Genomic DNA, 17,225 nt, shown 5'->3' with positions numbered 1-17,225 from the left:
GTTCTTGATTAAAGAGTCAATGATAAATAGACAAAGGCTATGAATAGACAGTGTATACTTACGCAAATTTTAAAAAGTAAACACTAAAAAGAAAAAGCAAGCATTTGCAATAATGCTCCTACTAGCTTTTAAAGCAATGTGAATTAATTATGCTGCACCCACTGAATTAGTAGAGAAAAAAAAGAAGTCTATTATAAAAAAAAAAAAGTATGAACTTAGTCACTAGTATTGAGCAGAAAGTAAAGTAGGAGACTCTTTTTTTAGAAAGGAATATGGTAATCATTATTAAGATCCAGAAAATTGTTCCAACTTCTTGGCCCGGTAATCCTGCCCTAGGGAATCTACCCTAAGGAAATAATCCGGGAGAAGAAATAAATCTCTGTGCAACTTGAATATTGTGGAGTAAGTAGGCCAACCAGAGCGGGTGGGCTGTTCCCCTTTACTTCTACAAACACATTCACTTTTACAACTTTCTTTTTAAAAAGATCTTAGTAAGTAAAAGAAGTTACTGCATCTTTTATTGCCCTCCAGCCAGCTGTTACCCGTAGAGCATGTTCTCTGTGCCGAGCACTTTATGTGCAGAGCTCGGGTCGTTCTTCCCCTCCTGTGGCAACCTTGAGGTCAGCACTGATACTGAAGCAGCCCCTCCCTCCCAAAGAAGCTCCCTGATCCTGGGACGTGAGTCTAGAGCAACATCTTCAACTGTGAGGGAGCAGAGAGCCCCAGGCCCAGGAGTCAGGTGGCTGCTCTAAGGGACTCTTGGTGCGTGGTGAGGGTCTGGACTTGGCCACAGACTGGCCTTGACTCCTGCACTCTGGACTGAGTGGCGCTGGGCGTGCCCCTCCGTGAACCGGGACTAACCAGGCCCCTGGCGTGGGGCTCTGCAAGTGCAGTCAGCGAGTGCACCAGCACGGGCCTGGCACTCGGGGAGGCAAGTTCTAGAGCACTTTCCTCGTCTCGTGCAGCAAGGAGTGGCCCCAGGAAGACTTTCTCTGGGCTTTCTAGATCAGCTGGGGCTCAGGACACCTGACAGGACATCTCAGGTTGGGGACTAGACAGAGGTCCCAAGTCACACTGGGTGGCACCACCTTTGTTTCTCCAGCTTTGTGATCCCCCAACCCTCTTGAAGGCAACCAGCCACCGCCTTCAGACACCCAGGCCTCAGCTCTGGGGCTCCCCTTCCCTCTCGCCCGAGCTGCCCGCAGACTTTATTTCTGCTGTAGTGAAAGAGGGAGCTCGCGCTCTGGCTCTTTCCAGCTGCCTACCTCGATGTCTGCTGGGCGTCTCCCACCCAGTGTCCACCTCCAACTCCTGATGTTCCCCTGAAACAGGCTCCACCCTTGGCCTCCACAACTCTAGAAACCTCTGGCCTGGGCCTCAGCCTGGGGAGCGCGCAGCCAGCTGAGGCTGGGGAGGCCTCGCCGGCGTCCAGCCGTGGTTCAGGAGGGAGACCTGGAAGGAGAGAGGACGACATTGTGTGTCCTGCTGCCTCTTCAGAGCCTTTTGATTGTGAGAAGGGAGTTGTGATTTTGCTCCTGAGGGGCGTTGCCTTCACATACATGTCGAGGCAGAGGTGGCAGGTGGGGCTTGGTGCCCCTCCCAGGGACAGACCTGAGGTTGGCAGCACAGAGCAGATCCGGGGGGCGTGATGCTTTTCAGATACCAAGGCCCGGGCCACCGACCTGACACATAGCCTCTGTCACCTTCTCACTGTCCCCTGCTCTGGGGTCCTGACACCAGAATCCAGTGGCAGGTTTGCGACGGGGATGGGGAGGTTGATGCTCTACCCACCAGAACCTGGGGGAGGGTGGGGCCACCACGCCAAGGCATGTGGGGGCTTGACGTAGCTTCGACCTCACAAGTCTAGTCGTCCTGTGACTGAGACCAGGAGAGGCTGCCTGCCAGCCTCAGGGGGCCAGGGAACAGGGACCCACTCCCAGATAGAGAAGCCAATGCTTCCTTTGCTGGGGACCTAGAAGTGCCAGACAATTAGGTCTCCTCTCCTCCCAGCCCCAGCCCACGCCAGGCCCAGCAGGCCAGGACACTACCCCTGGCTGTGGGGACGCCACCAGGGACTCACGGCAGTTCCTGCCACCCCTGTCTGCCCCGAGGTGGGCTGTACAGGGATAGTTTGCTCAGCACTGGGGTCAACTACTGCCCGGACTGGGAGTGTGAACGGGAGGGAAGGACAGTGGGCCCAAGACTACTTCCTTTCTGCTCTACTGGGTTGCTCTTGGGCCTTGCCAGAGACTGAGAGTTGTCCCTGCCCACTTCATTTGGAGAAACCTAGGTGTAGGGCCTGGCTGTGCCCAAAGTTGGAGGCTCAGAGTTGGCCAACCTCGATGCCTATTAGTGGCAGAGGAGAAGAGGGAAGAAAAGAGTCGGGGTCTAAGAACTAAGGCTTCGGATGTGCTGGTGTTAGCAAAAACCCAGCTCCTTGCTCCTCTGGAGCCTGTGGGGCTGCAGGGAAGATGTTGTGTGTGCCCTACCCCTGGCCTCAACGGAGGAGACCCTGCTGCTTGGAGGGAGCTGTGTGACGAGGCCGATGCCAGGTTGTGGCCTGAATGTGGCTGGCGTTTCCCTGGTGTGTGGCCCAGGGTGCAGGGTGAGGGCTATGGGGGAACAGGCCGAGGTTTGACCTACGTCCACACCTGGAGTGTGTCTTCCCTCAGGTTTGCTTTTCGTTTAATTTATTGGTCTTTGCACCAAGCTACTGCCAAGGCCAGGCAGGGCCCTTTGAGTCACAGTGTCTGTCCTGGGTTGTGGTCAGCGGAGGGTGTGTCTGTGTGTACGCGCACCTGCACGCAGACAGGGCCTGGGACACCTGGCCAGAACACAGCAAGGCAGGACAGCCATGCCCTCGGGTGGAGGGTGGGCCTGCAGGCCCAGGGCCGTACACCGATTTATCTATCCCCAGAAGGTCCCCGACACTCCTTTCCTGTTAGTGCACCCTGAGGACTCACTCTCAGCAGCCCCAGGAAGGCATCTGTGTCTTTGTCTCTAAAGGGCCACGCCCTGCAAAGGACCTTAGCACTGACACACACAAATCTCCCTCCGAGAGCCATCGCAACATCCCCTGCAGTGGGTGGGAGGACCCCCAGCCACGGGACCCTGCCCAGGGCCCTCCCCTGTCCTGCTGAGGGGAGGCGGCGTCCACGTCCTGGCTATCTGCCCATCTGTGCGTGGAGGCTCTGCGCCCCTTCCCGGGCTCTGCTCTGTGTCGGAGAGGTGCAGCCCTGCAGACCGAGTTTCCAGGCTCACTTGCGCTGGCTTCCTGTTAGGTTTGACCACGGGAGCTCTTCAGGGCTGGAGGGCAGGATTGGGGAAAAGCCGGGGTGTCCCTTCAATCTCCCCACCTCGCGGGGTGGCGCAGCCTCTGGACTCCAACGGCACCAGCTCTCCCCATTGCCCCTCTGGCCAGTGGCCTCTTGCTGCCACCCATCTCTGGTCACCTCAGACCCCTGCCTGGCTTTTCAGCTCTTGCAACACCACTGCGGTTGGTTTCTGGGTTGACTTTCCTCTGCTGAGCTCCTGGTTCTGTTTCCTGACTGGACCCTGATGCACTTGGTTTCATCGCTCTCTCTCTCACCGTTTTTTCTTCAGAGAGTAATGGATGAGATGGTGGGGGACGTTTCTCCCAGTGCAGAGCCAGAAGAGGCCCTGGCAGGCGGGAGCTATGTGACCTTGGACAGTGCAATAGCTCCTCTGAGCCTCAGTTTCCCTTCCTGTAAATAGGGTTATAACAGTCCGCAGGAGGACGTGTTGCTTTGTCGTCTCCCTGGGTCCCAGGGGGAGTGGAAGAGTCTCCAGGCATGGGTGGAAAACAGGAGTGATTTCACCAGCGGAACCAGGGAGCGAAGGTCCTGTCTGGCCCACAGCAGGGGCCTGGCCAGGAAGGGCCTCGGGACGTAGCTGCTGGGGGTGGGGTGTGAGGACAGATGTTTCCCCAGGCCCTGCCTGGCTCTGCCTTCCTCGGGCTTGCAGGGCGCCTGGCCCAGCAGTTCGGGTCTCTGGGGTCTCGTCTTCCATCAGGGAGCAGGTGGCTGGCCAGAGCGCTGAGACGGGCTGAGGCGCTCAGTTCTGGGCAGACCTGCTTCCCGCCACAGGCTGTGGCAGCCCCTCTGAGTGGTGCCGGACCCTCCTCCTCACCCCACCCCCACGTGCCTCCTCTCCTGGCACCCCCAGCCCTGTGCTAGTCCCAGAGTCTCCCAGTTGTGCATGATTTAGACAAGGAGCACCCGGCCTGGGGGAGGCAGTGAGAGGGGTGGCAGTATAGACATGTGGCACGGGTGAGCACACCTGGTCCTTCACCTGGGACCAACCACAGACACAGCTGCTGTGTCCCAGTGGCAGGCAGTTCAGCTGCAGAGGCATCCGGCACTGTGTACTCACTGGGTGGCCCTGGCTGAGTTCTTTTCTCTGGACTCCACTCTCTTCTGCTCATGCAATGAAGATGGTGACCTGTCCTCTTACAGTTGTCGGGCTGCTGGGGATGATGGAGGCAAAGTGCTCGGCAGGCACGTGGCGCTGGATCTGAGTCAGTGCTTTCCTTATTGCCATTAGTATTGCTTCCAGGACTCGCGCTGGTACCACCAGGACTACCGCTATGGTATGTGCACGTGGCCAGGAGCCCTCCGGGAATGAAGAGGTGTCTGGAAGTAGAACTTGCCTGTAGAGATTTCCTCCTAGGGCTGGCACTGAACCCCAGAGGCCCAGCAGTAGCCTGTGGCCTGGGCCTTGGGGACAGAAGCAGGAGAGGAGTGTGGCCCCCTCTGGGGCTCATGGCCTGGGCACTTGGGGCAGAGGAGGCACCAGCTTCCTTTCCATAAAGTCTCTGCTTTCCAACCCCACCCTCCAGCATATCCAGGCTGTGAGCGACACTGCCCTGGTCCTGCCATACTGGGGGGCCATCGGCCAGTCATGCCCTCCACCCTCCAGGAGTCTGGGGAGCCAGGCTGAGCCCACCCCTGTTCCACCCTCAGTCAGAACTGTCTGGAAGCCAGACCCCCAGGTGTTCCCCACAGGTCTGGTCCAAGCCTTATGGTGGGAGACTATGGGCCTGGCACCTCTGCAGCCCGGCTCAGCTTGCCTGCATGTGGCTACCTTGTCCTGCCAGGCTGCCCTCGGCTCCATCACTCTTCGCCCCTCATCATCCTCAAGCCCAGTTAGAGTGGCACCTTCAACCCAAAGCATCTGTTGCATGAAGTCAGATCTCCCTCCCCTCCGCCTCTTCCCTGCCTCACTCATAGACGGTCTACCTGATGATGTAGATATTTGTGAACAAGCCTTGTCTCCTCTGTGAGAGAGAAGGAGATCCTTAAGGGCAGGGGCTGGGGTGGTTGGCGCATCTCCAAGCCCCCAGCACAGGCCTGCACAGGACGGCACGTCTATGGATGTGCGAGTGTTTGGCCAACAGGTATACACCTGCCTGCACAGGAGCCAGGTATGGAGCTGGTCTCTGCCACACAATTCTATGTCAGCAGCCTCCCAAATCTCAGTGGCTGATCGTGCCTGTTCCTTGCTCGTGAGCCTGTGAGTTGGGTGGGTAGCTCAGCTGCAAGCTGCCGGTCTAGGGTGGGCTGGGCTCCCACAGGACTGAGCAGGTTGGATCCAGGTCATTTCCCTATGCCCACAATCGGGGACCCCTGCTGAAGAGGCAGTGGCCATCTGGAAGAAGCTCTTTTCACCATAACCTAGCAGGAACGTGAGTGACCAGCCAAACCAGCAAGCTCATTCATAGCCTCTGCTCACGGCACCTCCATGAATGTCCACTGGTCAAAGCAAGTCTTGCAGCCAAGCCTCACATCAGTGGGGCAGGGACATACACCCCACCGACTCTAGTGGGAGGGACTGCAGAGCCACAGGACAGGTGTGCCTCAGTTACAGGAGGGCGTGAAGAACTGCAGATACATTCCAGCCAAAACGCCCGGAATAAAGGCCACACGCAACCGTGTCCACTTGTGGCTCTGCTGTGCTCCCAGACATGCAGACCGGTCCCCATCCTCTGACGGGTATCTGACCATGTGCTGGCATCTTACCCTTTTAGAGCTTTAGTTTTCTCAGGAGGAAAATGGGGCTAACTCTAATGCTTTCCTTAGAGGATTACGTGAGGTTTAATAGACTTAATATATGCAAAAGGCTCAAACAGTTCTTGGTATATACATACACTTGGTATATGAGCACCCAAGAAAAGTAAGCTGGCACGGCTATTACTACTGCTGCTACCACTGCCACCATCGTGCCACCGTTGTCAGCATGCAGTGGAGCAGGCAGCTCTACTCCTAGAGAGCCTCCCATCCCCGGCCGCACTAACATAGAAGTGTAGCCGCACGTGCACACACACCAGGGGACACAAACTGGCAGCCCAGGGGCTCAGTCTGCCTGCAGATGTGTTTTGTTTGACCTGTACGGTATGTTAAGACTTGAGGCATTTCACGTAAAAGCCTAAATTTCTTGAGTTATCTTCACAGGTGGTAACACAGGCAGGAGTAGGTGACATGTCCCCGAGAGAAGGTGTGGGGTGAAAAGCTGAGCGGGCCCCTGCGTTAGAGGGTGGCCCGGAAGCCGGGGCCGAGGGGGCACAGCGGAGGGGCCGGGAGAGCAGGCGTCGCCAGGAGGAGCAGGGAGGGGCAGCGTCGCCCCCAGAGACGTGGGAACTGGGCTCAGCAACGAGGAGGCCGCTGGGGACTGTGTTGGGGGCAGGAGGGTCACAGGGACGGGGGATTGGTGACGACATGGAGACAGTGAGTGTAGCAAACTCTTCCAAGAGGATTGGCTGGGAAGGAGGAAGAGAGAGTAGGCTGGGGGCTGGGGGTGAGGACTGGGATTAAAAGGACTTTCCGTAAGACAGGAGAGCCGTTAGCATCTTCAAATACTGATGGAAGTGATTCAGTAGACAAAGAAGGCAAGAACACAGGAAAGGGAGGCGACAATGACCCAGGAGCCAAGTTCAGGTGAGGCCTCCACCTGAGGAAGGGAAAAAGACACCTGGTCCTCTGTGACCAGAGAAGGGGTCGCCCTGCTAGTTAGCGGCCCAGACGGAGCTGGGGCCCATTCATTCATGAACTCATTCAGCAGGTATTTACTGAGTGCCTATTGTTTACTGGGCACAATTCTAGCCACAGGTGAAACAGACAAAAGCCACTGCTCACCTTCCAGTCACAGGAGAGAGACATAAAATAACATAGAGAACTGTGCAGTTTATTGGAAGGCGAGACAACGAGGACAGCAAAGGGGCTGCAGTGTCACCCAGGGTGGCCAGGGCGGGCCTCAGTGAGAAGGTGGTGTCAGGCCAAAGACTGGGAGGTGGTAGGTGAGTGAGCCTCGTGTGAAAATATCTGGGGTAACGTGTTCTAGGCAGGTGCAAGAGCAGTGCAGGGGCCCAAGGAGGCCACATGCCCCAAGTGCTGGTGGAACATCAAGCAGGTGACATGGTCAGGACAGAGAAGGCCGGGGATGGTTCTAGGAGATAAGGTCACAGGACCCCAGGGGACTAAGTTCTACAGGACTTGGAAATCCAGGTGGGGCCTTCAGCTTTCACTCTGAGTGGATGAGGAGCCATCGGAGGGTTATGAGCCGAGGAGACGTGGGATCTGACTTAGGGTCACCCTGGCTGCTGTGTGAGAGTGGACTGAGGGTGGGGCACAGTGACAGGGAAGGCAGGGGGCCGGGACAGGTAGCTTCTGTGATCCAGGCAAGAGATGAGGGTGGCTGGATATGGGGGTAGCACAGAAGGTGGTGAGAGCAGGCTGGGCTCCTGGCGCATTTGAAGGCGGAGCTGTCAGGAGTTGCTGGTGTCTTGTGTGACTGATGAAAGAAGGGGAGACATCAAGGATGGCACGAGGCTTTGCAGCCACCGCAGGCTGAGCTTGGCGCTCACTGCAGTGGGGAAGAGCTCCGTGTGGAGAGAGTGATGTGGATTGAGTTTGATTTATCTGTGAGACTTCCAGTGGAGATGCCACGTGAGCAGCAGTGCGCATGCGTCTAGAATCGGGGCTGTCCAGGCTGGGGGTGTCAGTCTGGCAGTCATCGTTGTCTGGGGTTATCGAAAGCCAGGAGACCAGATGAGATCAGCAAGGGAGAGTGTGGGCGAGGAGGCCAGAGCCAGGCCGTGCTGCCCTGACACTGAGAAAAGAGCCGTTTCCCAAAGAGGGTGCGGCCAGCTGGGTCAAGTGTGCCGGTGTGTCCAGTAACATGAGAACCGGGGCGTGACCGCTGGCCTTAGCAGCACGGTGGACATGGGCACTTTGACAACAGCAGCGCAGAGCTGCTGGACCTGGCTGGGCCGTGTGAACACACCAGGCCCTTCCCTCTGGGCTAATGGGATGGCGTGTGTACTCGAGCCCTGCACGTGGGAGGTGCGGCTAAATGCTGGGGCGCCACGTGGCAGGGGTGCGGCTCCGGCAGTGCACGGAGGGTGTGCAGGTCGGCCTTGCAGTGTCCTGGAGGGGCCGACCCCCAGGAGGAGCCCTGCCGGGGCGTCCACTCCCCGTCTGTCTAGACCTGTTCTCTTCCCGGCAGACGAGCCTACCTCCCCCAAGAAGCCGAAGAGCGTCCCCGAGCCGGAGAGCAGCGATGTGGGAGTGGACGACACCTGTCCCCCGCCCTCCGAGTGGACCTCGGTGAGGGTCAGCCCCGGGGAGGGCACGGCGGGGCAGGACGTGCTGGCTGTGCGTGTCCTGGTCACCAGCGAGGACAGCAGGTACGTACGGGCTACCGCAGGATGAGGGCAGAGCCAGGGTTGGGGGAGGGACGGCATTCCGGATCTGGCCTTCTCCCCACTGGCGTGCCAGTGCCCTCTCTGTGCCTCCATGTTCTCATCTGTGAGATGGGGACAGCCACAGTGCCTGTCTCAGAGGGAGTTGTGAGCATCAAAGAATTAACCCACGGAAAGGGCGTAGAACAATGCAGGAACATAAGAAGCAGGGGAAGTGTCTGCAGTTGTTATTTTCCCAGAGTAGGAAAGGGCCTGGCCCCACTGTCTTCTCCCCGGGGGGCAGTTGGGACGCTACCTACCCTGGATCACAGGCCTTCGTTGTCTTCTCTGCCTCAACCAGGCAAGACCGTTTCCATCGTAAGAGGCAGAAACCCAGCTCACACTAGCTTCAGTAACACAGGCACATACATGGGCTCATCTGACTGCAAAGTCAAAGGTGATCCCCACTTCAAGCAGGGTTGGAGCCAGAGCCTCAAACATCCGTGTGCCCGGCCGCCCCTCTGCACTCGGGTCTGGCAGCAGCCCACAGAGAGACTGCCTCCATGGTGGGACTCTGGGCTGACAATGGTCTCAGCCCACGTCCACCGATTATGTCTGTAGGTCAAGATCTCAAGGTAGGCCCCCAACTGCTACTGCCCATGTCACAGACCCAGCTCAGGGACCAACCGGTGGACAGGACTGGGCACTGTGGCCTGCCAGGTGTGGCACTCTGATGACAGGGAGTCCACCAACGGGCACAGGTAGACGAATGTCAGGGGCCTCGTGGCAAGAGCCGTGCTGGAATTACATATGCAGAGAGAGAGTGAATGTGTACATTTTCACTAAACTGTCACTGCCCGACAGGTTTTGTGCCTTCCCATCATGGGACTGTGCCTGGGCTGTCCCCCCTGCCTGGGACCCCCACCTCCACTTCCCTGAGTTCCCACCAGTTATTTAAGGCCCGTGTTAAATATGACCCCCTCCCTGCTTGGAGCTGTCTTTTCTGTCCATCGTCCATTCGGGGGGCAGGAGAGCAGTATGCAAAGGCTGGAAGTTTGGGACCAGCCCCTAAAGCTGAGCTTTCTGACCCCAGAGACCTCAGGCATCATGCCGGGGGCTGGGTGAGGCCAGGAAACCCCCCCGCGTGCGGACAGGCCACCCACAGCTGCTGGGCTCCTTCCTCCCGCTCTGATCCAAGCCCGCGCCACTCTGCTCAGGCTGCTGCCACAAAGACTGGGTGGCTTCACCGACAGAAATGTGTCGTCTCACAGATCTGGAGCCTGGAAGCCCCAGATCAGGTGTAGGCAGGGTCGGGCCCTACCGAGGGATCTGAGGGAAGGGTCTGTCCCAAGCCTCGCTCACTGGCTCGTAGGTGGCATCTTCCTGTCCACATGGTGTTCTCCTTCTGTGCGTGTCTGTGTCCAAATGTCTTCTTCTTACAAGGACACCAGTCACGTAGGACTGGGGCCCGCCCTAATGACCTCTGTAAAGCCCCTATCTCTGACTGCAGTCCCACTCTGAGGTCCTGGGGGTTAGGATGCCAACGTGGGAATCTGGGGGCACAGTAGCGCCCAGAACCAAGTCTGAGGCTGGGCCCTGGGCACAGGGGATGAGCCACTGGGCTTGCCCAGGCCGCCGAGGTTGTGGGAGGCGGCGAGGGTGGCGCAGTGTGGCGTGCGTTGGGGTGGGTTCCGGGGCCCCTGACCGCCCTGCCCTCCTTCTCCCGCAGCTCCGACGCAGAGTCTGACTACGGCAGCGGCAGCGAGGCCTCTGGTTCCGAGCCCTGTGAGGAGCGGCCCCGGCGGCCGGGGTCCCTGCCTCCGCCGCAGCCCCTCGCCCGGCACGCCTCCCTGAGGGAGCCCCTGACCAGGCCGGCCCCTCCACAGGGCCCCGAGGAGCCCGCAGGTGTGCATGGTGAGCGCAGAGCCACAGGTGCCGATCCCGGGACACGGGGAGGGAGCAGGGCCCCACAGCCAGCTTTCCTCGTGGAGGCCCAGGAGACAGTGGGACTTGCCCTCAGCTCGGAGGCAGTGGGGCGAGGACCTTTGGGGAGTGGGGCGCTGGTGAGAGTGAGGAGCGTGGGACCAGGCCTGGCGCCCTTCTCCATGAGAAGCTTCGGGATCTCACGTGGGAAGATGTCACAGGGCCCGGCCGCTGTCCTGTGTCACAGGATGGCAAAGATAAGGGCCCAGGACTCTCCTGCCTGGAGCAGTCTCTGTCCCGCCTCCCGTGTGCGTGTCTCCTCAGGGGCCTCCAGCGTCCCGCAGCCCCCGAGGGAAGACAGGCCGGCTGCTGCCACACAACAGGCAGCCCTGGCAGCACTGCCTCCCTGGGGCCGCCTGGCCCTGGGCGCTCGTGGGAGGCACCCAGACTTTCCCCGAACAGTAATCAGTGCACCCCCACTGAATGCCCAATGGGCCGGCTTCTCACATGCATGGCCTGGTTTGTCGCCAGGACCACCTGGGAGGTAAGCATGTTCTGCAGGTGAGCGGACGGACGGACTGCTTTCCCAGGGCCTCATGGCTGGTCAGTGGTGTGGTCAGTGCTGGGTGACTCCACCCCCTTAGCTCTCCTTCCTAAAAATAGCTGTCTTTAGCAACTTAGGACCAAGTCGTCTGACTTCTGGGCAACTTCTGAGAGAGCCTGGGAAGCAACAGGCTGAGACTTGTCACCATCAGGACAACAGGCTTAGCGGGCTGGGAGGGCCGGGACTCAACTTGTCCTGCACCCCCCTCTGGTGGCTAAGAGCAGAATTGCACCCTGGACCAGGGCTGGCGATCGGAAAGAATTCATATAGATATTTTTGAATCTTAGAAACTCTGAATTTATCCTCCCAAGTGAGCCTTTTTTAAAAAGGACAAATTGTCATCAAAACACAATTGTTATGTGCCATAGTGGGCTGTCCATAAAGGCTTAGCACTGGCAATGAGCTGAGTACTGGCCCGTGCCTAGCTGGGTCTAGCCCTGCCTCTGAGTACTGCTTGGCCTTGCACACCTGTCTGTCTCCCTGGGCTGCACCCCCTCATTTGCAGATATGAAGCCTGCCTGCCTTTCATCCCTTTCCTGCACTTCTCCTTTCGCCCCATCTGCCAGGGGATTTCAGACAACTTACAAGAAAGACATAAAACAAAACTGTGTATCCATATATATGAAAGATCAAGCATCATAATCAGGGCTAACAAAACCAGTTTAGGCTGGTATTAACTGAGTAGCACCTAAGTGGACACATAGGTGCTACAGTAATAGGGTATTGGGCAGGTGGGAGGGGGGAGGGGAGCGGGTAAATACATACATAATGAGTGAGATGTGCACCATCTGGGGGATGGTCATGATGGAGACTCAGACTTTTGGGGGGAGGGGGGGAAATGGGCATTTATTGAAACCTTAAAATCTGTACCCCCATAATATGCCAAAATAAAAAAAAATTAAAAAAAAAAAACCAGTTTAGGAGGTATAGACCCCAGAGAGGCAGACCATGGTCCCAAACAGTTCCTTTCCTTGAATCATAAGCTTGATTCTGAGTTTTCTGGCAGCTAATGTTAAAAAAGGAAACACAGATAATTATTATTCCCATTGTTCAAGAGGAAAAAATATATTGGTTTACAGCAAGGTCTCAGAGCAGACACGACTCTTCCTAATGCTTCACTCTATTGAAAGCTTGCAGCTCATGTCAAATAGATGATACTGAGAGATGTATTAGATCATGTCTTAAACAACAGCTCCTCAGAAAATGCATCCATGGTTTTCTCAAGGCTGTGTCTTGTATCACCCCTTGCTGGCAGATAAGAGCATGCCAACCACACGTGACTCAGCGAAAGAAGTTCTCCCAGCGGGATGGGGTTGGGTTGAGAGAGTAAGGCAGTGTGGCCAAAGCATTTCATTTCTGATAGTCCAGTTTAACTCTAGGATGAAATACAGAGTAGTTAGAGACGTGAATAGACTGCATGACTTTCAAACCATTTTTATTGAGTTAGTCTTCATCAATCATTGCTTTTATCACTGATAGGCAGACCACATAGCGAGGTTAAAATCTCTGACATACCTAGGACTCTGGGAGGCCGAGGCAGGCAGATTGCTCAAGGTCAGGAGTTCGAAACCAGCCTGAGCAAGAGCAAGACCCCGCCTCTACTATAAATAGAAAGAAATTAATTGGCAACTAATAATATATATAGAAAAAATTAGCTGGGCATGGAGGCGCATGCCTGTAGTCCCAGTTACTCAGGAGGCTGAGGCAGGAGGATCGCTTGAGCCCAGGAGTTTGAGGTTGCTGTGAGCTAGGCTAATGCCACTGCACTCACTCTAGCCTGGGCAACAAAGTGAGACTCTGCCTCAAAAAAAAAAAAAATCTCTGACATAGGTCTAAGTACCGTGCTTTGTGTTGCTGGTTATGGTGGCCCCATCCCTATACCAAATAACGCAGGGTGTATGGGTTCATAAGCCACAATTCTCACCCAGACAAATGCCTCCAAGGTGAGCTAAGGGAAGGCTGGACAAGAACAGGACGTTGCTTTAGAAAGACTCATGGTTTGTACAGTCATGCTCATGGAAGCATTAGTCACAATCGTCAAAATGTGGTGGACAAACTAAATATCCACCAACAGACAAATGGATAAACAAAATGTAGAATGTAGTATATCCATACCATGAAACGTTATGCAACCTGATAAAGGAAGGAAGTTCTGACACACGCTACAACATAGATAAACCTTGAGGACATTATGCTAAGGGCAATAAGCCAGTCATAATAAAATAAATACTATACGATGCTGCATATATGAGGCCCCTAGAGTAGTCCAATTCATAAAGACAGAAAGTAGATTGGTGGTTACCAGGGACTGGGGGCAGAGGGGAGGGAGGATACTGTTCAATGATTGCAGTTTCAGTGTGGGCCGGATGGTAATGATGGTTGCACAGCAGTGTGAGTGTACTTAATACCACTGAACTCTATACTTAAAAAAGTTTCAAATGGTAATTTTTATGTTACATACATTTTCCCACACTTTAAAAGAAGACTGACTCAGCACATTAAGAGACCTATCATATCCTCAAAGTCCACAAAGCACGCCCAAGGTGATGGTCTGAAACATCGCTCATACCTGCATTATTGAGGCCGTGGAAAACACTCCCCTAAAACCTCTGGTTCAGTGATTCTTGAAAGTCTTGTTTAAAAGTCAGGTTCCCAGGTTCTCACCTTAAGGGATTCAATTCACTGGATCTGCAGTGAGGCCAAGTATCTGCATTTTGTCTGAGCACCCCCAGTGCTTCGACACAGTGGACTGTATCCTACACTTTGGGAACCTCAGAAGCACAGCTGTGCCCAGGGCCTGCCTGGATGGATTGGGTGTACAAAGCTGCCCAAGCAACAACAGGAATTGATCTGTTGCATTGGATTCTTGGCTGCAAACCAGTTAGATTTAGGAGGACAATCTGCCCTCAAATTATTCTGGCTAAGAAGAATTGGTATTTATCCATAATTTTTTGGCAATAATTTGATAACAGGATGGTACAGTGACATAGGGAGGGCACCACTAGTTTGTAACAATAACATAGCATCGCCAGCACCACATGGCAGAAGAGTTACCCTCTGCCTGTTTTTATAGCAGGTCATGTTCTACGATCCCTGCAAGTGCCCCTTTAAAGTAAATATAAATAACTATACATAAAATATAAGCTAAAAAGAAAGGAACCAGTCCTGCTTTTGCTGTTGAGAATTACTAGATGAAACCACATCCCAGAATCACAGTTGGGATCTTAAAAAAAAAAAAAGGAAGAACAAAATCATTACTACCCAGCCCATTGTTCCATTCTCATTGCAGTGAAAATGTATGCATGTGTGCGTGTGTGCCCTATAAACACCAGTGATGGAAAATCTCTCATGAATTTTAGCCATGTCTCATAGGTTCCACTCCACAGGGTTAAATGGTTAACTTTGGCCAGCAGGCTGTGGCTGTACTTAAAGCCTGCTTGCTCCTCATGCAAAACATCCGGCCTGGGAAACCCAGCCGGCACTTGGCAGGGAGGACGTGGACCCACACTGCAGCGGGGAGATGAGGGGACCATGTGCCCGTCCACACAGGCTCCTCCTCAACCCACGGATTCCATCTTGAGAGCAGATCTGTCAGACTGGGGACCTTCCGGGCAGAGCAGGCACGACACGTCTCCCAGTGGAGTAAGGGAGGAAGAGGGGCCAAGAGTTTAAGGATCCTGACTCGAGGAAAGGAAGCTCCCAGGTCGTGGTTGACAGCCGTGCTGCTCAGCCCAGCTGCTAGGAAGGCTGTGAGGCCTGGCAGGGAGCAGGATGTCTAGGACTGTTTCTAGAGAGAAAGCGGGGGGAGGCTTGGCCAGCTGGGCCTTGGGGTCAGAGAGTCTTGTGTTCAGACCTGCCCTACGCCCATTCTCCCACACCCAAATCACTGCCGCAAGCTTTCTTTCCTTCCTCCCCTCCTGGCCCCGGCTGTGAGCACTCAGAGGTGCCCCGTCCCCATTCTGTCTCTCTGCACTTGCCCGGGGCGCACAGGCCTGAGAGCAGACCCAAGGGCCCTGCCTGGGAACAGGCACACTTGGATCCCACCTCAGCCCTAAATGGCCAATGCATGTGATGTTCGGCGTGCTCAGCTACTCCTCCAGGCCCCACCGGTCACAGGGTCTTCAGTACGAAGTACACGGTGTCCCACAGATGTGTTTCCATTGGAACCAGGCCAAGTGGAGGGGTCGCGACACTGAATTGTCCAGAGCTTCAGTTGAAACTGGTTTCCCAAGGGCTTCCAGGGCAGTGTGGGGACAGGGGCAGGTAGAGCTTTCTGCAGCTTCCTGACTTCAATCAGAGCAGCTCCAGTTTTTACCTGTTGCATACGTGGAACATTGATATGAGGCCTCAGCTGTAAAGAACTGTTCTGATACAAATGAACGAATGTATGCATGTACGTATATATGCACGCCTGTCTACAGCGTGCATATACTAATGATCGGTGACTTAGAATGATGGCTCAGAATCTGAGGCATTTTCTGATTATGGGCAGTAACTATCCCATAGTAGGGTCTCAATAAATATTTGGTGAGTGAATGAATGGAAAGTTCAATGTTGTGTGTTGTGGAGACAGGGAAGTGCTATCTGGGGGAAGGAAGGGGTTCATTGGTCTATTGATGTTTGGTAAATGGGCCATAAGAGAAAAATCCCTGTTTATTCTACACATTGACGGACTCCTCCTCCCTCCCCACCTTCCCTGCCCCTTGCTTTTTCCACAGTTGCTCTGCAACGAGCCAATAGCTTCCAGTCTGCAACGCGGAGCAAATACCAGAACTGGAGAAGAGAATTCCAGTCCAGTGAGTCACGAGCTCTCTGGGGTGGGGTGGGGGCATGCTGGGGGCAGGCGGGAGTTCTCTGGTCAATTCTCAGGGGCAGCTGCTCTCATTCCTTACGTGGCATCATCTCTGACATGACCTCCAGGATGTGAGGGCCCAGAGATGACATACACCCTGACTTTTCCACTGCTGACTAGGAGAGGCATTTCCCAAGGGATCAGGGACCTTATCCCCCTCTACCCCCAACTCTGGAATCATGGAACCTTAGGATTCTGCAGTCTTGCCAGGACAGAGTCTAAGCAGCTATCAGCTCCAAGCTTTTTGAAACACACATAGGCACGCTGAGGCCCAGGGACTCTAGACCATTTGATTCTGTACAGTGGAGTTGGGCTGAGGTGTCAGCTTGATGGTCTCATGCAAAGCAGGAAGCTATGTACATGCACACACAAGCACATATAAGCACGTGCACACATGAACATGCACACACACACATCACAGACACGTACCTGGACACACATAGCCTTGCTCCTTGTTCCGAGCAGGCCTTGGCCCAAGCATCCCTGGGAAGATCAGGGTTGGGTGAGAACCAGGGCCGCAGTGGGTGCCAGGGCAGCAGACCCCCTCTGGGGGTGCAGTGACCACACAGTCCCACAGCACCCTGGGCTGGCCCCCATTCCAGGTCCTGCAGCGGTTACAGGGCAGGAATTCCCTATAGGGCCTCTTCATCAGATTCCCAGTCCATCACCGTCCTCCTCTCCCCTCTACGCCCACTCCCTGTCCAGCCTCACCCCAGGAGAGGTGGACCAGGAAGGCCTGAGTTTGACAGGGGTTTCTACCAGGAAGTGTTGCAGCCGTTGGAACAGAGCCCTGGTCCTCCTTCTTTCTAAGTCAAGGCTAACTACCGGCCAGTGAGTCATTCCCTGGCAACCCACAGACTCACCGCCTGGTCTCAGGGTCTGGCTGGGACGGGGTGCCCCGGGAACGGGAACCAGCGCTGCATTCCTGAGCAGGCTGCTTCACCTGCAACACCCTAAATAACTCTTGAATTATCTGATAGCCCCCAGGCATAAGAGCAGAGGACAGAGTTGACATTTTCACATGGCCATTATCTCTCCTACTGCCCTCCAGTCCTCCCCAGGTCCCCAGGGTCCTGCTGCCCACCTGCGACAGGGCTGTGTGGGTGCGGAGTCTGTCCCAGTACTTCCAGACCACTTTTCTGAGTGCCGCC

The 17,225-nt window shown here is 55.4% G+C and overlaps 2 protein-coding genes across 3 annotated transcripts in view; both read left to right on the top strand.

Moving 5' to 3' along the window:
* The window catches only part of LOC105859950 (F-actin-monooxygenase MICAL2), a 154,822-nt gene extending 146,081 nt beyond the window's left edge, over positions 1-8,741 (top strand). Inside the window, exon 27 of the mRNA XM_076002169.1 lies at positions 8,521-8,741. Coding sequence (XP_075858284.1) covers positions 8,521-8,726 — 206 coding nt within the window. The 3' untranslated portion in view covers positions 8,727-8,741. The remainder of the gene's footprint in view (positions 1-8,520) is intronic.
* A 3,353-nt stretch (positions 8,742-12,094) lies between these two features.
* Positions 12,095-17,225, top strand: part of LOC142861051 (F-actin-monooxygenase MICAL2) — a 60,639-nt gene continuing 55,508 nt past the window's right edge. For both annotated transcript variants that reach the window (XM_076002177.1, XM_076002175.1), the window contains exon 1: positions 12,095-16,018. The gene's annotated coding sequence lies outside the window, so the exon portion shown is untranslated. The remainder of the gene's footprint in view (positions 16,019-17,225) is intronic.

This window comes from Microcebus murinus, chromosome 4 (genome assembly GCF_040939455.1).
Source record: "Microcebus murinus isolate Inina chromosome 4, M.murinus_Inina_mat1.0, whole genome shotgun sequence".
Taxonomy (NCBI): domain Eukaryota; kingdom Metazoa; phylum Chordata; class Mammalia; order Primates; family Cheirogaleidae; genus Microcebus; species Microcebus murinus.
This window is presented reverse-complemented; position numbering and strand designations above follow the sequence as displayed.